This window comes from Dipteris shenzhenensis, chromosome 24 (assembly GCF_047967505.1).
Source record: "Dipteris shenzhenensis isolate YYH24624 ecotype China chromosome 24, Dip_SZ_1.0, whole genome shotgun sequence".
In the NCBI taxonomy this organism is placed as follows: domain Eukaryota; kingdom Viridiplantae; phylum Streptophyta; class Polypodiopsida; order Gleicheniales; family Dipteridaceae; genus Dipteris; species Dipteris shenzhenensis.
The window spans coordinates 17,666,806-17,690,827 of NC_141619.1; the positions used below are offsets into that span (position 1 = coordinate 17,666,806).

The 24,022-nt window shown below is 38.7% G+C and overlaps 1 protein-coding gene across 1 annotated transcript; it reads right to left on the bottom strand.

Moving 5' to 3' along the window:
• Nucleotides 1-19,496: 19,496 nt before the first annotated feature.
• Nucleotides 19,497-20,358, bottom strand: LOC147886304 (uncharacterized). The gene is made up of 3 exons (XM_087395088.1): nt 20,121-20,358; nt 19,975-20,028; nt 19,497-19,696 (listed from the first exon to the last, which is right to left on the bottom strand). The coding sequence occupies exons 1-3, from the start codon at nt 20,335-20,337 to the stop codon at nt 19,497-19,499; spliced, it is 471 nt and encodes a 156-aa protein (XP_087251214.1). The 5' UTR covers nt 20,338-20,358.
• Nucleotides 20,359-24,022: the final 3,664 nt, after the last annotated feature.

The following is a 24,022-nucleotide window of genomic DNA, read 5'->3' on the forward strand; positions in this document are numbered from 1 at the left end:
TTTGAATTGCCTGAGGCACGACATGCATTAGATGAGATGGAACATGCACATGCATCTCTTGTTCATGGTATTACTCACTTAGATGGTGTAACGCAAGAAGTTTATGGGATAATAGAACAAGTGCAGCCCTTGAGTATACTTGAAGTGGAGGCAATAGAAGAAGAAGTAGGGCAATCTAGAGCGGTTCACATAGAGCCCCTAAAAAATAAACCCTGATGTTAAATGCAAAAGGCAAGTACTTCATGAGCGACAGTTCTAAGTCCTATGATAGCTACAAGTACTCAAAAAAGAGGTTGTTCATCTACAAAGAAAGGGCAAAGAATAGAAGAGGAAGAACACGAAGAGGATGCAGAGGTCTTGAAATGGAGTCAAATTCAGAAGAAGAAATGTTATCAATGAAGAACCTAAATCTTCGCTTGAATGAGGTAGTGACAGATGAAGATCCAGGATATATATGAGGCTAGAAGACTCAAGTTGTACATCCTTCAATGGTGGTCAAAGCAAGCATCTTCACCAATAGTAGGACCTTAGATATGGACTATGCTGAAAAGATCTTTCAGGCTTTGCTTGATGGGGAAAAACTAGTTGTTTCTAATTTGGCAATCCATTTAAGGGCATATTGTCTTGTCAAAGGAGATTCTAGTCAATCCATCTCTTTCTTCCAGCCTCGAGATTTTGAGATGGAATTCACTAAGTTCCTCGGAAAACAAGTTCCCTCACTTCAGGAAGGACAAAGTTTAGTGAATGATCCACAACGAAATTTAAAGGATGCCAAGATAAATTTCTTAGTTCAACGCACATTTGAGGCAATAGATGGTCAGCACTATGCCTATGCTTGTAATGAGTATTCTAGAGAGGCATACAATAAAGGAGAAATTCTTTATGACACATTTGTGAATGTGCCTCAATTCCACTACTATTCTACATGCATTTGTATCTTCAAGAACAAGAAAAAATATTTGATTGAGTCAAAAAGACTTAATCATGACATTCATGCACTATGAAAGATCACCTCCAAGTCTTTAGAGATGTTTCTCAAAGCTAGGACCATATGGATAACTATTAATTCTCCTATGACCACTCTCCAAAGAACTACTAAAGTGGAAGTGGAAAATCTTGTTGACTTCTACACATGCTTGAATACGATTGTACCAAGGGGAAGCAGGAAAGAACAGAGGCAATGACAAGCTTTAAGCCAGTAAGGGACATGTATCAAGACTACACAAGTATACTTTTCCACAGTGATGAAGTTTTTCATTAGATACAAGAAGTATGTCTTGCATGTGAGAAGGGAGATGTCACATATGAGGCTTTGTCATTGATTAAAGACAAGGCAAAGAAGAATGAGAAAAAAGAGATGATGACTCGGATGTGGAGGCCTATAAGAAACTTACCAGACAAACGCACAAGTCTTGCTGCAAATAAATTAATGTCCAAAGAATGGTTTTTTGGCAAAAGGGATAAAGATCATTGCATGGAAGATTGCATCATCCAGCAGGTCAAGCATGATGCAATAAAGATTGTGATTGAATATTTGTTAGCAAAAAAAAAAAATCCAATCAGCCACTGTAAAGTTGATCATAGTATTATGAGGCAGATGGCATCAGCTTTACCGTCTATAAACAGAAGGCTTGGGTGCACAAAGGGGTGAAGGTAGAAGAGGATGGGTCTGAAGTTACTCCTTCTATGGCGAATGACATTTTGAAAAATGTGCATGCATATGCACAAAAAATCATCAATGAGCACACTCTCAGAAAAGAAAAAAACTTTGAACAAGGGCTTTTTTTTCATACATGAGATCATTTTAGAGTCTGGAAAGAGTGTTGAGTGCAAGGGAGTTTCATTGTTTGATTTCTTATCCGATGACACTGCTTGGGAGAGGCCTCATCTTTTCTTTGTCTATGAAATATCACCTAATGATATTCATCAACTCGTTGACAGAATATTACATACAAACATTGGTAGAGTGGGACTATGTAACATCATCATATTTGCTGATAAAGAAGACAAGGAAAAAATGTTTGTTACCCTAGAAAGATAATATGGCAATGAGCTTAAGATTTACAATGGTATATACCCAAGAAAGAGGGACAAGAGAGAATGCGGTCTCAAGATATAGAGTCTTAAAACCTTTTCTTGTGCATGAAAAGCCCTTATGTAATAATCACTCCTTATAGAACAACATAAGAGGGAATGCAAAGAGATTGCAACAACTAATGCTAGAAGAGCATGAAGCTCAAGTTCCCTCTATTGTAATGCCAATCATTATGAAAGGCCAGCAAAAAGTGCTTATCTTTTAATTAGTATGATGGAATTTTTACTGCCGCTCGGATGGGAAGCCACATTGTGTCAAATGGGACATTTTTCTGAAGCTCTTATTAGATAAGGACACCCTATAAATATTATTGAGAGCCTTGCTTGCTTGGGATACCTTGATACCGTGGTTGCTCTCATAATGAAGTATGATAAGAAAGAGCCAATCTCACATGAAGAGGATGCTGACATAGAGATGGCCATGTATGATGAGAGCAAGAAAGAGGATGAAAATGCTGAAAGCTCTGGATATGATAGTGAGGACACCAATGATAGTGAGGAAGTTGAAGGAGATGGATATGACATTGACCTTACCTTAGAAGGTTACATAAAAAGACCACAAAGATATCTAGAGGTATTAAAACTTATCCTTAATTTTCTTTATTTATTTAAAAGACTTTTTTAATTATAATTAATGAAAAAATTTTAATCTCATAATTATTTCATCCTTTTATAGGGGGAGGAAAAGGAGAAGGATGAGGAGGACATAGCTAGAGTAGAGAATATAGGAAGCTGATCTCAAGAAAGAAAAGCTACCGTGGCTATCCATCGGATGAGTCTAGAAAATAATCATACCTTGCATCAGATGGGGAAGTCATTTCAAGGTTAGGTTTCAAGTTCGACACCAACCTATTACTTTTCTATTCGATGAAGAGGACATTTCAATCCTCTTAAACTCCAAGAAAGAGGTGAATGAGACAATGTCATAATAGCCATCCTCAGGTTTGAAACAAACTTTTTCTTGATTTTATGCTTTTGTATTTCCATTAGATCAAATGAACTAATATCCTTTTATTTTTATTGCAGTATGGTTTTAGAATAGCTTCCCCTATATATATAGAGACATGCATATATGGTCAATTCTTGTGTTTCTAATGTACTTACCAATGAGCAAAAGACCATAGATGATGTTTTCAAGTGGTTGCAACCTGTTGATTTTACTGAGGCACAAGTTATCTTTACTGCATATCACGAGGAGTGAGTATCAATCCTTACTTAGCTTATCTCTTACATTGTGGAGGATTATGTCAAATAATAATTATTCTTAATTGATAATGCAGCTCGCATTGGAGCTTGGTGACTGTGGACATCTTAGAAAATTAGTGTTTCTTTGTCAATTCAATAGCATCTATCCATGGAAGTGTGTTAGAGTAAGTATAACCTACCTGTATCACAACTACTTCAATGAGATGCATCCTATGCAATGTGTACATTCATTTATGTTATCTATTTTGATGTGTAGATTGGCTTGGAAGTTGGTAGGTGCTATAGATGCACTTATGCAATTGGAAGGTGAATTAGAAGATCAAATAGAGTATGTAACATGCCCAGTAAAGAAGCAGAATGATGGCCACAAATATGGGTGGAGAGTCAGATATAACTGCTTTTTGCTCCAAGTGCTCAAATTTTTAATTTGAGCAACGATGAAACCTCATTGTTGACATATACAGACTTACAATCTACATGCATTTATGTCATCTACCATTAAGGCATTTATTGATAATGTGGTGGAGTGTCCAAAGGAAACATTGGTTGCTACACGCATAAGTTGTCCTAATGTAACCGCTGTATTGGACAAAATGGGGAGCTCTTTTGAGGTCAGGGTTATCATTAGCTAGCCACCTCATGTTTTGACATTTGGTAGCGAGGAAGTTACAATCCTCTCTGACCCTTTGAAAGAGGCTAATGACAAAGTCATGATGGCCATCCTCAGGTCTGATATGAACTTCTCTTGGCTTGATACTTCAATCTACTACTAACATTTGTTTATTTATTGCTGCAGTATGATTATATCTCACTTTCCTAGATCAACACAGAATCGTGTGTGTATGCTTGATTATCTCCTTTTAGCTATACTTTTTGATACCAAGAAGATGGTAGATCATGCTTGTTCTCAATGCTACAACCTTTAGACTTGGATGGCATGCTAGTCGTCTTTATGCCATATTATGAGAAGTATCATCTCAACCTTTATTTTACTCTTTTATTTGTAATATTGTGTCAATCAATACTTAATGTTGTGTCAATAAATCTTTTTTTCTTTATTGGTGATGTAGCTCACATTGGAGCCTAATAGTATGGGATCTTGATGACAACCATCGGTTTGTCAATTCTTTAGAGGCTTTCATGAGGTGTTCAAGTAAGTGTTCTTTTATAATATCATTATGAACATGCATCTTACTATTTACTACACATATTCACTTTGTCATATGTCATGATGGATAGGTCTACAAACAAGTTAGTATCTGCGATTAGAAAAATCAGCTGGCATCAAGACCAACCAAATTTATAGACATGTATCGTAGTGGAGCAGAAAGATGGGTTTAGTAGTGGGTGGAGAGTTGTGCCTATAGCTTCATGTTGTCCCTCAATGAAAATTTTGAACATGTCTCAATAGAAGCATATACAAAGCTTGACGTACAAGATTTTATGGCTAAGCATGTTCATGACCTACCTGCTACCATTGGGAAACATGATGTCAATGAAGAACCCGAGGGAGCCAAAGAAAAGCAAGAGATAATTCAGTCTTCTTGTGCATCATAGCCTCAAGCAGAGAATGAGTTTATAGCAAAAGCATTATAGTCTCCACTTGGATTAGAGACTCAATGCATTCTTCCTACACAAGAAGAAAAGACTGAATGTGCATCTACAACATCACATCTTGCAAACGAGGAAGAGATTGAGTCTACAGCCCTACTAGGCTTGTTACATATTGCACTAGAAGTAGAAACTCAGTGTACGCAATCTACACAAGAAGTAGGGACTCAATGTACTCTTAGAGCATCATAGCCTCAAGAGGATTCATCAGACTCTATTCCGTTGTAAAGCATGTAGAAAGAAACATGAGTCCTTGAATATTTTTACCTTGTTTGTGTTGACTAATGATAGTGTCTTTTTTACTTATGTTAAAAGTTACAATACATTAGGGTATTTACCTATGATATTTATTCAATTTGTATTATTATTTGATTATATGTGAATACATAAGGGGCAGTCTCTCATGGATACATAAGGGACATTTATCATGGATACACTTGATGAGAATTTGTGACTCAAAACAATAAGATTACTCGAGTAATGCTATAGGGTCAAAGTTTATAACATTATACAGTCATAAGAGTCCCAGTGCATGAGAATTTGCTACTAAAAAATAAATTGTATTAGAAATTATTATATGATCTGCTAAGCCCTACCAGGCTTGTTGCAGAGAATACAAAATAAGATTAACAACTATTATAGGCCACACAGGTCGAGACCACACTAGAAGATCTAATCATTAGTATCTCTTATCTTCTCAACAACCCAATATTCCACGGACTCTACGTCCATATCCTCAATATAATTACAATGAAGGAAGAAATTCAAGCAGTCACAGATTGTTTCTTTATAGTCTCTTTGGGAGGCCCTTATTGTTCTTTCAGCATCTGCATTGAATTGGCCATAGCAAGTGTTGCAATAACAAAGAATGGATCATTGAGAACGAGGCAAAGGGAGTAGAGAAAGAGACAACGAGCTCCATTAACCCAAGACAAAAAGGACGAGTTTGCTTGTTAAAAGCACCTGGAGAAGGAGGAGAGAGGAAAAATAAGCAGGTCTCCTAGCTAAATAGATAGATTACATTCATATAGGAGAGAGCTAACATATTTTCTAAGTGAGGTTACTTTGCGTGTGGCTTGTTATGGGATATTTCTACCCCAGGAAGTGCAAACCATACAGAATCAAGAAAGTGCTATATAGGAGAAAACTTATAATTCCCTACTTCTCTTCTATAGTTTTAACTACATTGATGATGATGAAATGAACTCAGCCCTTGAATGGGTTGAATCTAGGATATCAAGAGAAAATATTAATGCCTTCTAGTGAGAGGCTTATTGTAACGTTTGGTGTTTTTTAACACCTTAATAAATACTATGAGAGTTTGCTTAATACTGTAACTTTTGAAGGTGTTTAAACATTAACACCATTATAAATATTAAGAGAGTTTACAACTATTGAATCTTATTTTTTGGTGTAACTTATCGGTGTCACGTTAAATTTAATAATTTTAGTTTCATCTCCTTTAAAAATCTCTAAAAAATTGATTGTTTTATGTTTTCATCTGTGCTTTGAAGATTGGGTTTCTTCTTAAATTTTATCTAGAAACTACTCCAAAAGTATATGTAAAAATGAATTTGTACATTGACACACACATATACTGTAGGAGAATACAAAAGCTTTGAGATATAAAACTAAGTTTGAAATTTGAAATTTGAAATTTATTTTTTTTCTTTAGTGAAAATATTTAAATTAAAAAATAGAGAAAATTTACAAAAAAAGAAATAAATAGCTAAGAGAGACTACTAGCTAAGAAGTTTGAACCATGAAATTAAAATTCTAAATGTAAATTTGAAAATGAAAATTGAAATTACAAATTAAAGTTTCAAATTCATACTTAAAATTTTGAAATCTAGAACTTGCAAATCAACCTAGCGCCGATTTATGAATGTACACACCTATGTTGTAAGAGAATTCAAATCGGCCTTAGGTCAGTTACATGTCTTCGTTCAAACAAACATGCTTACACACAGCAAATTGACCTTGGGTCGATTTGAGGCATATACATATGAATTCAAAGACCTTAGGTTGAATACATGTCTTCATTCAAAGAAATATGCATACACCCTGCAAATCAAACTTGGGTCGATTTGAGGAATAGACATACCCACACTCTAATGAATTCAAAGACCTTAGGTTGAATACATGTCTTTGTTCAAAGAAACATTCCTATCCACAACAAATTGACCTTGGGTTGATTTGAGAAGAGATAACATGGGATGTGGAACATAATTACTAGAGATTGCAGATCGACCTAGGGTTGATTTGCACTTGATAGATGCTAGTGATTATTCACACTTGATGGAAGTGATATTGTTGGGTGAACATAATGGACATGCTTTGAAAATTGACCTTGAGTTGATTTGATGGTCACTCATACATAACTACCTAGATGATCATTTATACACACAAATAGATACACTAAGATACTCTAACATACACTCCAAATTGACATATAATCTACCTAGATGATCACTCTTACACACACAAACAACTATAACACACCCCCACACACAATTCTCAAATCGACCTTGGTTTGATTTAAGATTTGAGAAAGGATAGTATAGGGTCTTGAACACAATAGACATGCTATGTAAATCAACCTTAGGTCAATGTGATAATCACATACACATAGAAAAACATGCTGAGAGTTTTTCCTATTCAAGACAGTAGATAATTTAGGCTTTTCAAATAGAACTTAGGACAATTTTATGACCACTCACACATAGCTATATAGATGATGGAGTACTCATACAGACACAAACATATTTTAAAAAACATATACATCAAATCTAGGTCGATTGTGAAACTCATTTTAAATTTTGAAAAAGGTGGGAAATTTGAAATTCAAGTTTCCACAAGTTTGTCTTTTCATACACTTTTCAAGTTTCCACACATTTGTCTTTTCACACACCAAGGTTCATAGTTTTGTTTGTTTAAGTTTCGACTAAATCATACACCCAGGTACATAGTTTTATTTTCAAGTTTCCACATGTTTACATTTCGTCATTCCTATCTTCTTTTTAGTAGCCTCTAATCTCCTTCCTTGATAGTTGCCTCTACTCTTATATCCATTGTCATCTATAATCTTCTTCACTATCTCTCCTGTAATATCCATCAAAACATCTCTCTTGTCTCCCCTCTTCCTCTCTTTCTCTCTTCTCTCTCTCTCGTGAGTATGCTTCCCTCTCTCTCTCTCTCTCTCTCTCTCTCTTCATTTCCTCTCTCTTTCTCTCCCCTCTCCTCTCCGTTTCCTCTCTTCTTCTCTCTCTTTCTCTCTTTCTCTCTCTCTCTCTCTCTCTCTCTCTCTCTCCCCTCCTCTCCATTTCCTCTCTCTCTCTCTCTCTCTCTCTCTCTCTCTCTCTCTCTCCCCCCTCCTCTCAATTTCCTCTCTCTCTCTCTCTCTCTCTCTCCCCTTCTCTCCATTTCCTCTCTCTCTCTCTCTCTCTCTCTCTCTCTCTCTTCCTCTCTCTCTCACTCTCGCACTGCCATGGCAGCGGCACTCTATCCCTACACCTCTCTCTCTCCCCTCCCTCTCCTTTGCTCTCTCTCTCTCTCTCTCTCTCTCTCTCTCTCTCTCTCTCTCTCTCTCTCTCTCTCACTGTTGTGGTAGTGGCACTCTCTCCCTATACCTCTCTCTCTCTCTCTCCCCTCCCTCTCCTTTGCGTGGTCTCTCTCTCTCTCTCTCTCTCTCTCACACACACACACACACGTGTGCTGCCATGGCAGCAACACTGTCTCCCTCCCTCTCTCTCTCTCTCTCTCTCTCTCTCTCTCTCTCTATCCCCTTTGCTCTCTCTCTCTCTCTCTCTCTCTCTCTATCCCCTTTGCTCTCTCTCTCTCCTTTGCTCTCTCTCTCTCATGCATGCATGCTGCCATAGCAACGACACTCTCTCCCTACACCTCTCTCTCTCCCCCCTCCCTTTCCTTTGCTCTCTCTCTCTCTCTCTCTCCCTTCTCTCTCTCTCTTACTCTTGCAATGTCACCCGCAACAATGGCATTCTCTCCCTACACCTCTCCTTTGCACACACACACACACTCTCTCTCTCACTACTATGGTAGTGGCACTCTCTCTCTATCTCGTAGGCACGTACACGCACATGTGTGTTGTCGTAGCAGCGGTACTCTCTCCCTTAACCTCTCTCTCTCTCTCTCTCTCTCTCTCTCTCTCTCTCTCTCTCTCTCTCTCTCTCTCTCACTCTCTCTCTCGTGCGCGTGCACGTGTTGCCTCTCTTTCTCTCCCTCTCCTCTCTCTCTTCGTGCCGTGCCTCCTCTCCTCTCCCATACCTCTCTCTCTCTCTCTCTCTCTCTCTCTCCCCCCTTCTCTCTCTTGTGCAACGCTGCCGTGGTAGTGCCTTCCTACTCTCTCTCCTTTCTCTCTCTACGTCTCCCCTCCCTCACTCTCCCCTCCACCTTTCTCTCTCTCTCTCTCTCCCTCTCTTTTCTTTCTCTCTCCAAGTTCTCTATGTATAATAAAATTTCAAAGAAGAAAAATTTTAAAAAATACTTGGAAGAAAGTTGAGATAATTGAAACGTATGCTTGTGCTTGCTTTTGCTCTTGCTCCTCCTTTTGCTTCTCCTCTTGCTCTTCCTTGTTGAAATGGGAGAAAGAATGAGAGGAGGAGAGTATATATAAGAAAAGCTAGGGTTTTAAGTGCTTCTCTCTCATTGGTCCCTACATTTCATTGTTTCCTCTCCCAATGGCCCCTCCATCTCATTATCTCCTCTCCCATTTGCCCCTCCATCCAAGTAACTACTCTTCCATTGGTCTCTCCTACCCTCCCCTCTCCCACCCACTCCCACTCCCACTCCCATCCTCCCACCCTCCCACCCCCACCCCCACCTCCCCCACTCCCACTCCCACTCCCACATCCCCGTCTCCCACCCCCACTTCCACACTCCCATCCTCCCTTTCTCCCACTCCCACCTCCCACCTCCCATTCCCACATTCCTACTATTAATTCCACTCCCACTTATCAATCCTAATGAAAACTATTACTTAAATGAACAATATTACTTAAATCAATCATAGGGTTTAAGGTTTAGGGTTTGGGTGTTTGGATTTACGATTTAGGGTTTGGGGGTTAGGATTTAGGGTTTAGGGTTTGGGAGTTAGGATTTAGGGTTTAGGGATTAGGGGTTAGGTTTTACAAGTTAGGGTTTAGGGTTTAAAGGGTCAAGATTAGTGTTTACAGTTTAGGGTTTAGGAGTTAGGGTTTAAAGTTTAGAGGGCCAACATTAGGGTTTAAGATCTAGGGATTAGGGATTAAATTTAGGATTTAGGGATTAGTAGTTAGGGTTTGGGAGTTAGGGTTTAGGTGTTAGGGTTTAGGTGTTAGGGTTTAGAGTTTAGGGTTTAGGGGTTAGAGGGCCAAGATTAGGGTTTAAGGTTTAGGGGTTAAGGTCTAGGGTTTAGGGGTTAGGGGGCCAAGATTAGGGTTTAAGGTTTAGGGATTAGGGTTTAGGGTTTAGGATTAAGAGGTCTAGGATTAGGATTTAGGGTTTAGGTATTAGGGGTTAGGGCTTAAGGTTTAGGTTTAGGTTTTTAGGATTATGGATTATGGGTTAGGGTTTATGGATTAGGATTTAGGGGTTTAGGACTTAGGTTTAGGGCTTAGGGTTTAAGGGTTAGGGTTTAGGGATTAGGGGAAAGGGTATAGAATTTAGGGTTTAGAGGGCCAGGATTATGATGGAAAGCCATGGTAGAAACAATATTTCTTCAGCCTATTGTCCTGCGGAAGATGAAGCCATTTTAGAATGGGTCCCTTGGCAACCCAAGATTATTGTACAAGAGATTGATTGATTAGAGGAGGTACTTAGTGTTCCACAACAGCGTTTGATTGGAGGAGGTACTTAGTGTTCCATAACATCGTTTGATTGGAGGAGGTACTTAGTGTTCCACAACATTGATTGATTGGAAGAGGTACTTAGTATTCCACAATATCGACAGGATTGTCACTCGAAAGATGGATCGATTGTAGGAGGAACTGTGGGAATTTGTGAAAGGACCCACAATTTGTGAAATACGTTGTTGTAGGCTCCCACTGTGCTCTATGTCATGCCAGTGTTCTGAAAGCCTTGTGTGAATATAAAGAGTGTTCCACAACATTGATTGATTGGAAGAGGTACTTAGTATTCCACAACATCGATGGGATTGTCACTCGAAAGATGGATCAATTGTAGGAGGAACTATGGGAATTTGCGAAAGGACCCACAATTTGTGAAATACGTTGTTGTAGGCTCCCACTGTGCTCTATGTCATGCCAGTGTTCTGAAATCCTTGTGTGAATATAAAGTTCTTTAGAGATGGCACACTTGATCTCTTAGAGCTTCGGCTACTCTGTTTTTTATTTCCACTCGTATTTTTTTTTTATTTGACTTCAAACTTAGAACCACTTTTTCATTCTTAGTGAAACCAATTAAAAATGTATAAGAGTAAATATTGGATATATATTACTTAGGTCTTTTTTAGGGGGTTGAAAACCCCTCTAGTATAGGATAAGTGGTCACCAACATGGTGGTTGGTTGCACACTAGGATATTAACTACCACCAATGCAATGATTTGCTTCTATAATTACTAGTATTATTCTACTCACACATTATCTTTGCATATCTTTGCTAGAGTTCCAACACATTGACAGAGAAGACTCTCCACCTCCATCGAATGATGAGAGGTGGACAAATCAGGTCCTATGAAAGAAGAATGAGAAGGCGAGGCTCAATGAACTCTCCTACAGACTTTATGAATATCATACAATTCATTAGTTTAGGAGTTCACATAGATTCTTATGACACAGTCCTATTAATTAACTGGTAGATGAGACTAGTAATTAACTGCACTCTACTGAGCATGCAAGCCTAGTGAGACTGGTAATTAACTACACTCTACTAAGCTTGCAAGCTCGGTGGTGGTAACTGGTAGGTGAGTAATTGCAAGTCCTCACATAGATTCTTGTGACGTCACCCCATGTATTTGTGATTCTTTTTGTAACTCCCTATATGGAAGTCATTGCTCGCACATTATCTTTGCATATCTTTGCTGGAGTTCAAACAAACTGAAAGAGAATACTACCCACCTCAGCCAAATAATGAGATGTGGACATATCAAGCTGTATGAAAGAAGAATGAAAAGGCCGCAGGTTCAATGAACTCTCTCCCTATTTAAGTGCTATGTAGACACAACTAAGAGCCCATTATGAAATGTAGCCCCAAAGTGTTGTACACCAATCCACCTACTACAAAACTATGGCATACCCAAAAGACTTTGGAATGCTCATGTTATATCTAAGAATAATGTTGGATGACCTCCTCACAGAAAAAGACTCTAGACGAGGGAGGAAAATAGCTACAAGGAGAAAATGCTTCATAAATGCAACAGTGGGGGTGTGGCTATCTATACAAGCTGAGTGCTCCATAGATAGGAGAAGCTGTAGCATAGCTTTGATCACCTGACAGAGAGAGGGACGAAGGAATTGTAGGATAAGGCAAAATGGAACGTGACCTTCATGGATGAAGGTTGTCCTAAAGGAGTTGGGCACTTTTCATGGAAGAATGTGAGATTGATGCTTGCTGCAGATGTTCGTCAATCACTGATTTTCTGCTTGTGAGGGAAGAAAAGCTATCCTAAAGGAATTGGAAGCCTCTTTGACATGGTTGTGATCTTATGCTGATTTTGATCGTGAGAGATTCCTGAGTACTGATAGAGAAGGAGAGGAGGTGGCACTGTTGCAGCTTTGTGGGAGTTACAAGCTGTTGTCCTTGATGGAAGCTTAGGAGTGTGGGCTGTGGGCTTATAGTATTCTGAGGCATACTGCTCTTTGAGTTTTGGGGGGAAGTTCAGTTCTAAGAGCATCATGTTGGGCTGTGTAGTCCACTAGCTTTTTTTAAAGGTTGTCTGGCTTTTGGAGGAAATATGGCCACAGTCTGAGTTGTACCAGAAGGTGTGTAGAGAGAAGGATGTTGAATGAATGCCTTTTACCTTGTGATTGTGTTGTTCGGTTGTTTTAAATGTGGATGAGGGTGGCTGTGAAGGCGGATTAGGCTCTACTACTTTTGTCCATCCACTGGTTTAGGACAGTCACAATTTCAACTATCGGGCTGATTTAGGATAGTCACAATTTCAATCATCGGGCTGGCTTAGGACACATTTAGGATAGTCAACCATCAGGCTAGTTTAGGAAACATTTAGGACAGTCAAAAATTCGACTACTAGGCTAAATTAAGACAGTCACGATTTCAACCACCGGGCTAGTTTAGGACATTGTCATGATTTCAACCATCGAGATGGTTTATCCTGATGGTGTCACACAACAAGACAAAGCACCCACAGATGCGCACACACACGCATTTCCTCAACTAAAAAAAAACTTACGGGTGCATCTATTTGCATGTCTATTGGCGCATCTATAGACCCGCATCTATAGGTGCATCTATATAACAGACAGACGCACCTATAGATGTGCAAATAGACATTCGGCTAGAAATTTTAAAAAAATAGAGAGATGCGTACATAGATGCATTTATAGATGCACTTATAGATGCTCTACATAATTCTTTTTGTTAATAAAAGCAGAATTTTGTGTGGTTGAATAGAATGCTATATATGTTGTGTATGCTATATAGTTACAAGAATCCCATTTCCACATTGTGCAATTCAATTCTTATAGCCAACCGCATTTTAATTAGCACGACTGCAAGAACATCTATACCCGACGATTACAATTCCGAATAAAATATTACAGCTCCAAAAGTTTTAGCTCACAGGGCATTTATTGATAGAACGTTGCACAAGGAAATTGAAAGCCAAATAAAATAAAAGGAGTTCATATTAATTCATAGCTCAAAAAGTGCTTGTATGTACATATAGCATGAAGCCAAGCCATGTCCTATGGCTTCAAGTACAGAAAATAAGAGGAGTGTATATACAAGAGAGGCACGAAGCCAAGCCAGCGGCTTTAAGTACAAAAAAGAGTAGCGCAGAACTACTTCTATGACTAATCTAAGTTCTTCGCATCCTCGCTTCCTTTTTTGCTCCCTTCTTCGCCCCCTTCTTTGCTCCCTTCTTCCTCATTTTCTTCCTTCTGATCAGCCACAGGGCTTTGTAAACGAGGGACATGTATCAATGTATGAAAAAACAAATCTTTACTTACAATATTGACATTATTTAATTACTTTTAAATACCTAGGGGGGCGCTCCAGTAGCCCAGATATACTGCTCCTCAGTAATCTGTGAAGATAATGGGAGAGAAGAAAGGAGTCTCACTTGCAGCTTTCTCACATACACAATGGGGGAATACACACAAAGGTGGAGGGTTGAAAATAGTTTTCCTCTTCTTAGTTGTGAAAGCCAAAAGAACTCTTGTACAAAGAAATAGAAGAACCCTATATGTGGGTCTCAAACAAACTCATCTAACTAAGGTGGCATACTAGCTGAGCCATGAACTAGAGTACATAAGGATAGCTATCATCCAGCTATTATTCATGGGCAGTGTACCAACCGTATCTGCAGCTAACAAGTCACTGACATAAATGCACAATGGTCACCCTGGCATATCACAAGTGGAGCTCGATATCTCAACACTCCCCCTCAAGCTCAATCCCAATTCCTGCACACCAAGCAGGTCGCTGAACTTGTGCAGCTTCTCTGTGCCCAATGCCTTCATGAATATGTCAGCTACCTGATCCTCTATGCTGACATAAACTAGATCAATAAGACCTAGTAAAACCTTCTCCCGCACATAGTAATAATGCACCTCAATGTGCTTTGTTCTAGCATGATAGACTAGGTTATTTGCCAAGTGTATAATGCTCATATTGTCACAATAAATGATAACTGGCCCATCTGATGCATATAATAAAGTAGCTTATGCAACCAAGCTACCTCACATACAGCCATTGCTGCACCCCTGTACTCAGCCTTTGTGCTTGATAAGGCAACTGTAGGCTATTTCTTGCTGCTCCAAGTGACTGCAACACTCCCAAAAGAGAACACATATCCACTGGTAGATCATCTATCAGAAATACTACTAGCCCAATCAGCATCAGTGTATCCATGCAATTGTATCTGAACCCCAGTCTCATAAAATAGTCCATACTGTAATGTGGACGTCACATACTTGAGTATGCATCTAGCTGCATCCAAATGCGGTTTCCTTGGAGCTTGCATAAACTAACTTACCAACCCAACATCATAGCTCAAAATTTAGGCTGGTAATAGTCATATAAATTAGACTTCCTGCTATGCATCTGTACATAGTAGGGTCTTCAGAAGCTCACTTGCATCTGCGCTCAGCTTCACATTCTACTCCAAAGGAACTGAAATAGGCTTATAGCCTCTCATCCCATATTTGGACAGCATGTCCAATCCATACTGCCTTTGCAAGTCGTATCCCACTTGGTGATCTAATCACGTCAATGCCCAAGAAATAACACAGCTCTCCTAAATCCTTCATCTCAACCTTCTGCTTTAATAGCATTTTCACATGAAGGATATCTTCATCACTATCACCTGTGATGATCAAATCATCAACATAAATGACAAGCAGCATAATACCTTTCTCTGTTTTTCTCACATAAAGTGAGAAATCTGCCTTAAAAATCTGAAAGCCAATAGTGACAAGATACTGTCCTATCTTGTCAGACCATGCTCTAGGTGCTTGCTTCAAGCCATACAAGGCTTTCTTCAGTTACCTGTAAACAAACTCAAGATGAACAACATGAACATAACTTGGTGGCTGCTCCATAAAGACCTCTTCTTACAAATCACCATGCAAGAAGGCATTATTTACATCCATCTGATGTAAAGACCATCCCTTTGATGCAGCCATAGCAATGACTGCTCTTACAGTTGCCATCCTTGCAACTGGACTGAATGTTTCTTCATAATCAATGCCATATGTCTTTGCTTACCCTTTGACAACTAAACTTGCCTTGTATCTATTCATAGAACCATCTGAATTGTGCTTCACCTTATAAACCCAGTTATAGCCAATTGCATTCTTGTCTTTAGGCAAAGGCACCAATTCCCATGTAGTATTTCCTTCCAAGGCATCCATTTCTTCATCCTTGGCTTTCTCCAATTTTCCTTTTCCCATGGCTTGCTCAAAAGAACTGGGTTCTGATTCCCGTATCACTTTGACCATGTAGGCATAGTGAATGGCTGTAAATCCATCATATTTCAGCCTATCCATAGGATACCTAGCTCTGGTAGACCTATGCAAAATAGGCTCACTTCCAGGTGCTCTCAGAACATCCATGGTCTTCCTTACTCCAGGTGTAACAATAGAAGGAATACCCAACTCATCATCAATGCTCTGTTCTGAGCCACTAGATTCACCATCCACATAAGAATGACCTGCACTCACATCAAACATGCGCTGATCTACCTTCTCTTTTCCTTTTTGTGATACATGCATACCACTATCTGCATTACTTTGAGGAGATTCTCCTGATCTCAATCTACCTGTCCATGGTGAAGTATGTGAACCACTACTAGAGGACATTGCAAGTCCACTAATATTTTGTGATTGCTGCTGTGAATTCTATGCAGCATTACCATTTTGTGCATCTACATCATCAATCACATTTACTGGTTTATACCAACTGCTCATCTCATAAAAAACATCTCTGCTCACTGTAAACTTATGAGTAGAAGGGTTATAGCATCTATACCCTTTCTACTACAGAGAATAACCAATAAAGATGCACTTCTTAGCTTTTGGATCCAACTTGGACCTCAACTCATCTGGCACATGAACATAGGCAATGCAACCAAAAATTTTCAAATGAGAAATATATGGTTTCCTACCAGTATGCATCTCCTCTGGCGTCATGCCATGTATTGCTGTAGTGGGAGTCCTTTTCATTATGTAAACTACTGTAGCAACTACTTTAGCCCAATAATAATCTAGTAGGTCTTTTTCATTTAGCATGGCCCGAGATACCTCTCCAATATGCCTATTTTTCCTTTCTCGAAGTCCATTTTGCTGTGGGGTATGACTGCATGAATATTGCTGCTTTATGCCATGCTCCTGGAGGAACCTTGCAAACTTATTTGAGAGGTACTCTCCCCCTCCATTTGACCTTAGGCATTTTAATTGCAGTTTCAACCATAGATTTAAAAGCTTTGAAATGCCCAAACGCTTCACTTTTCTTTTTCATAAAATACTGCCAAACTTTTCTGCTATAGTCATTAATAAAAGTGACAAAATAATGACAGCCTCCAATAGATGCAGCTTTAGTAGTCCACACATCAGAGTGGATTAATTCCAATGGCCTCTTACTCTCTTGAACATGTCTAGGAAATGGTTTCCTTGCCTGTTTTCCAAATTGACAGGCTTCACATACCTTATGCATTTCTGCAACCTTGAATTTAGGCAATCGTGCAATAATATTTTGGGCCTACATTGATTTAAGTCACTGTACATTAACATGACCAATGCGTTTATGCCAGATATCAATATCTGCAACTACGCTGGTCCCATGTGCAAACATTGCTGCACTCAATTCAAGCATGTCCGCATCCAACATAAACATCCTACCCTTCTTCTTTCCTTTTGCTATCAAGCGACCGTTATTTTTCATATCCTCAACAAAGCATCCATGAGGATTAAATTTAATCTACAAGCCTTGCTCAACCATTTGACCAACAGAAACCAGGTTCTTGGTGATATTTGGGACATGAAATACATCAGACAGGTATTTCTTTTTCCCATGCTGCATAGACAAAGGAATTTTACCAATCTGCACAATAGGATGTGTAGTATCATCACTAGTCTCCACAAATCCTGGTCTTTCCATTTTCCTTACATCCTGCATCCATTCTGCATGACTTGTCATGTGGTGTGATACACTTGAGTCAACATACCACACATCATTGCTTTCTTCTGCACTTGTCACAGAATTGGTCATGTGCTGCACCATAAACAGATGCTCATTTCTGTCATCACCCTGTCTACTAGAAGATGCATAATTCCCTTGCTGCAATTTTCCATTCATGATGTCATTCTACTTTTTATAGTAGTCTTTAGCCATATGACCCATTTTACCACAATATTAGCATTCAACATTGCTGTTTGCATTTTGGCCTCTTTGCCATCCACCACGACCTCTTTGGCTCCCCCTTCCTCTAGAGTTATCACGTCCTCCTCCAAAGGATTGGTTTTCTTGAGTTTGTTGCATATTTTGATTTCTACCATGGCCTCCAGATCAGCCTCCTGTACCTCCGCCTCTACCTCTTCCAGCTTTTGAGTAGAAGACAATTTCTTTTGAAGTTCCTCCTGAAGAAGATGCACCACCATTTCTCTACTGTTCAGAAATTAGAAGAGCAAACAACTCCTCAAAATCAGGAAATTTTCCACGGACGGCAATGGATGTTCGGAACTATGCATAATCCTTTCCTAGACCATTCAAGGTCACAGAAACTAGATCATCATCTTCCACTGGCGACCCAATGGAAGCAAGTGCATCTGCAATTTTCTTCACCTTCATGTGGTAGTCATTGATGCTCATATTTTCTCTCTGCACATTGTGCAAGTCCTACTTGAGTTGCATTTTCTTGGCTTGCGTATTTGTGTTGTACATTTTTGCCAAAGTATCCCATGCCTCCTTTGGTGTACTTGCATCCTGAATATGCACAATCATATAATCTGAAATACTGATAGACAGCCAGTACATAACTTCTGGCTCTCTCATGCCATCCTTTAAACGCCTGCATTTCTTGTTGATTGGGAACATTAGGAAGAATTGGTTCTTCTTTATTTCTTGTAATGAACTCCCAATAGCCTTTTCCTATAAGGAAATTCGTCATTCTAAACTTCCCTACTTGGAAGTTATTCTTGTCAAGATTTTCAGTGACAATCTGTGAAAGAGAATCAGACGTCATTACAAAACTCTCCAAAATATTCTGTCACTGCAAAAAACACAGCTTCTGCCTCACAAGGGCAAATCTGCAAAATTGATGAAAGTGGTATTTGACCACACAGTCACTTCCTAGTGACGATTTTGCATCAACAGGCAATATGGATGATTGTGTGACTCCCAGTATCTCCGTGCACAGGCATACGATGCAATTTCTACAACAACTTCTCACCAACCTGTGGAGCAGTGGTCACACAGCAAAAATAGGGCCTTTTTCTCAGTGCTTGTGGAGAACTTGTGAAGATAGTGGGAGAGAAGGAAGAAGTCTCACTTATGGCTTTCTCACATACACAATGGGGGGATACACACAAAGGTGGAGGCTGAAAACAGTTTTCCTCTTCTTAGTTGTGAAAGCCAAAAGAGCTCTAGTACAAAGAAATAGAAGAACCCTATATGTGGGTCTCAAACCAAACTCAGCTAACTAAGGTGGCGTACTAACTGAGCCACGAACTAGAGTACATAAGGATAGCTATAATCCAGCTATGAAGCTTATCATGAATGACTACACGTCTGACAACTTCCAAGCCTTGAACAAATGTAAAGCGCTCCATCCACGAAATACAGTGTCCTACAATCAAATGACACTATCTCATACAAGAAAAATGAGAATAGAGGACATATAACAACAATAGTGCTAGATTTTAAACCTTACCTACCATAGGACATATAACTACCAGCCAACCACTATATCTGATAATGAAGCTGCTGCAACAGCAAGCCCATAATGCACATGGTCCTCTAATAAGAGGTTCCAAACTGGGATGGGTTCTCTCTCATCAAGTGGAAATCCAGTGGGAAAGTCAACCAATATAAAATCCGCAGCCCACTTAATCTTCTTACCCAACCGCATGTAGTCTCGATCAGGGCTAACTACATTCATGAAAAACTCATGCAAAATAGTATACTTTTCATTTTTCTTGGACTGTGAAAATTCCATGCCCATGGTTATGTAATCACCCACCATACAAGCATATAATGGAGTGATACCTCGAGTCGATAGACTATCCGGTGACTGTGCCTTATGAAATACATAATGTTGTACTAACTTTGTGATAGATTGTAAACCTACATGGAAAATTTATATCAAACACAACCAAAGAAATTTTTGAAGCACCGATAGCAAGAACAAAAATAAACTAGAACCTTACTTGCATGCTCCATTTGATCCTTATCTTGCCTTGGTGGACTAGATGGCTCCTCATCTAAATGGATAGGAAAGAATAACATTAGTATACTATTCCAAACCCTCATCACAAACAACATTAGAAACTCAACATGTATGTATATTTCTTACCTTTCTTTTGAGCTTGTTCTTGTTTTTGTGCTTGTGTTTTTGTTTTTCTAGAGCTTCCGCCCATTTTATCCTTACTTTCTTCAATGTCCTTAGATGAGGCATATTTCTTGTGAAAGTCTCTCTCACGCACCAAGACTTGTCCCTTGGGGAAGTCTATCCACCAAGGACAATTTGCAAGTTCCCATTGAGAGTGATTGTGCATGCCAGGAGGATACATACAAGCAGCATGACCAATTTCCACCCAACTCTTGCACAAATTTGGAATCTCTAAGATCTTTCTCTCTCTTGCCAAATGAGCAAGATACCTACAAATCAACAATCACTAATTATTTGGACCTCCTATATAGACAAATAAAAATGATTGTCAAGTTCAATGTTGTTATAAGCTTCACAAAACAAATAGAAAAGCACCATCATTAAAACTAAAAGGGACCAACCTGTAGACAACCCTGTGAGCGGCCATGTCCAACTCAGAGAGACCAGATGCTTTCTTTCCTCCCTTACTCTCAATCTTTGAATCCTTTGATCGTAGAGCTAAGAACAAATGCTTTCTTCCTTCTAATTTTATGTCCTCCATGTACTGTTGCATTGTGTAATCTTTTGGTGTCTCTAAAGGAACGCCCATCGTTGTTACAACCCTCAAGTCATCAAGAACTTTCAAAGCCTGGGTCTCTACTTTCTCAAGAAATATCTCTCTATTAATCCATCTACACAAGTGAAAAACAATGTATTCACACAATTAAGACTTATGGCACTTCTATAATACATACAAACACTGCAAAATAAGTCTATTTATGAAAGGAACAACTCACCCTCTATACTCCACATCCCCCACAGGCATGAAATACATATCCCTCATTGGTTTGGTAGCCTCCAACAAGGAAAGAAAAATGATTTTTTTCTCCAATCTCAAATCAGACTTTGCTATGAGTTGCAGCTTCTCCAAAGTTACACAAGAGTCCAGACCATCAAATCGCAAGGCAAATAACTTTTCCAACCAGGCCACACCCAAGCCTAGATCTATGCAATTCAAAACCTATCCAAGCATTGCATGTTAGATGCATAAAATGATTAAAAAATGTAACAATAAGAAGAATTAAACTCTCACCTTTCCCATCCTGTTAGCAATTCTCTTTTGAATCAGGACACGTTGCTTTCCTTCAACTTCTGTTCTTTGGTCTATAGGCATCTTTGTGGATATCTTATCAATTGCTTTTTTAAGCTCTGTATTGTACTCAACCTACACAAAAGATTTCCTTTTATAGAAAGAAAAGGAATGAAAGAGAATAAGCACCAAGAGAAGTGTAGCATTAAACTTGAAAGACCAATCTTGCAAGATAGCCTCTTGTCAATGGAAACCAGGGTCTTTTTCCTTTACTCTCATGAGCCTGTGTCGTTTTTTGTTTGTAGGAAAGATATCCTTTATAACACTCATCCAAGCAGTAGTCCTATGATTTCCCTCCCAAACAAAAAACATCCTTCTTGACATAAATTTAAATTCATGACTTGATAGCAAGTCATTCTCAAACTCTTCATCAATATCTCTCCAAGTGGGAGACCACCTCTCCATCATATCATCTGTCACTACTACCTCCTCTCCATCACTTTTGCAAACGGACACTATGAAAGATCCTTTCTCTAGAAGGTAGCCCTCCACTTGGAATGCACTTTTTAATGAAGACACATCATCACGCAGTCCTCGTACTCGTGCATAGGGGATCAATCTACATAATGGAATGCGAGGACAATGATCTAAATCAAGCATCCTGCATTTTCCAATCACATCACCTCCTCCTTCCACTTGCACTTCAGTGTCATCCAATTCAACCTACTCCAATCTTGGTCCTTCATCTTTTGGAGCAGAGGATGTATCAGGCTCAGAACCTGCTGCACTCCTTGGTTCTTCTGTCCCACCTACTGATGATTGGGCAGGGGGATCTATTTTCTTTCCTCTTGCTAACTTTGGAGGCAGAGCCTCTTGAGGCTTTTTACCTTTCCTTTCTGTCATCCTGAAATGAAATACAAAAATAACACCTTTTCATACACTGGTCACATATGAAATGAGATTGCAAGACAATGAAAATCTAATCCAAGAGCAAATATAGTATAGCAAACTATAGAAAAAATCTCTTGTTCACGGCACATGTTATTCTTCTCCAAAACATTCTATGAAGATCAAGAGTTCAATGTGAGCACAACTGTTAAATTTTTTAAACACTAACCATATACATGTTTACACTATCATTTTGAACACATGCATTTAGGGTCTAGTTTATCTTAGAGCCAACAGTCAAGCTCCTATACTATTTTAGATACATAGAGCTAACAGTCAAACTAATATACTATTATTGATACATAGAGCTAACATTCAAACTCCTATACATAGATGTGTATAAAGGAATATCTAAACATATTTATTTATCTTTATACACATGTCTTTATTTATCTTTAAACACATCTGTTTTCACATATTTATGCATATGTATGCATATCCTTTTCTATGTACAAATAAAAAAACACATGTAAATAGTTTTACGTATGCATGTATAAACTTATCTATGTATGAATTTATATCTGCATATATATACATAACCTCTCAAACTCTCAACCCCATATAGCACTCATTTGCTAATGGAAGAGACTACATCTTCCATGCATATGTTTACATTTACAACAGACTTCCATATATACATCTTGAAATTTTCATACATGACATATGGACACAAATAAATATACAATAAATGTATAACACACATACATGTATATGAATACTTAAGCATGTCTATTTATATACATGTATTGTGTAATACATGTACATGTGGAGATCTTTTGGGGGATTTCTCCCAATATTCCACAAACTCTCACCCCCTTCCATAGAGGACTTTCCTCAATCAAGGAGTTCCTCCTTTAACTTGAGGCATAATTCAAGAATGTAGATTAAAAGCAAAAGCATACAATGTGTTGGCATAATCATCCTTGTGGTCAAAATAACTTGCAAAATTGAAAGCTACATAGATTACATTTATTACGACCTCATATCTACTTCACTCTTCCCTCGGGGGGGTCACTATGTATAAACCCTCTATATCACATGCGTTCAAGGCCTATATTTAAAATCCCTTATTTGTAAATTTTTTCATTAATAAAATGTACCCCTTTTCTATACAAATCTGTAAATTTTTTCCAAAACTATTTTAAATAGTCCCTTATGTATATTTATTTCTGTAAATTTTAGGAATAAAAAATATCCATCTTTTGAACTCACGTGATAGTGTTACATATGATGAGTGACCCCCCCGAGACTCTTCCTCTTTGAGATCTTATATCCAATGAGCATTCATATTTAATAAAAATCTTAAAATGTATAGGTTGAATGCAACTGTGAAAGCACACATTAGTAGTGTGCATTTTAGTGCTATTTCTACCAAAATGGACAGCGCATCAACACGCTGTCCATTTTGGTGAAAAGGGCATATAAAATGCTACCCCAATACAAGGCCACTATTGAGCAAGACTTGACACAAGATGTCTTGACATAGTAACTCAGGGATCTGGAAGCTATTTTTATTTTCAAGTCACCATGCAGGTCAAGTGTGGCAGCATTCTTGATCCCAATAACCAATCTTATTGTAGGAAGACTGTTGCAAGTGTGAGAGCATGTCAGTGTCCTAAATTGTAAAGATCTTTCTACCAAAAAAGACAGCGCGATTTTGAAGCAAAAGACATCTAAATGCCACCCCACTGAAATTCTATTATGAAGCATGAAAGAGGCCAATTTTGATGCTTGGGATACCGAAATAGACAGCGCGTTGACACGCTGTCCATTTTGAAGCAAAAAACATCTAAATGCCACCCCACTGAAATTCTATTATGAAGCATAAAAGAGGCCAATTTTGATGCTT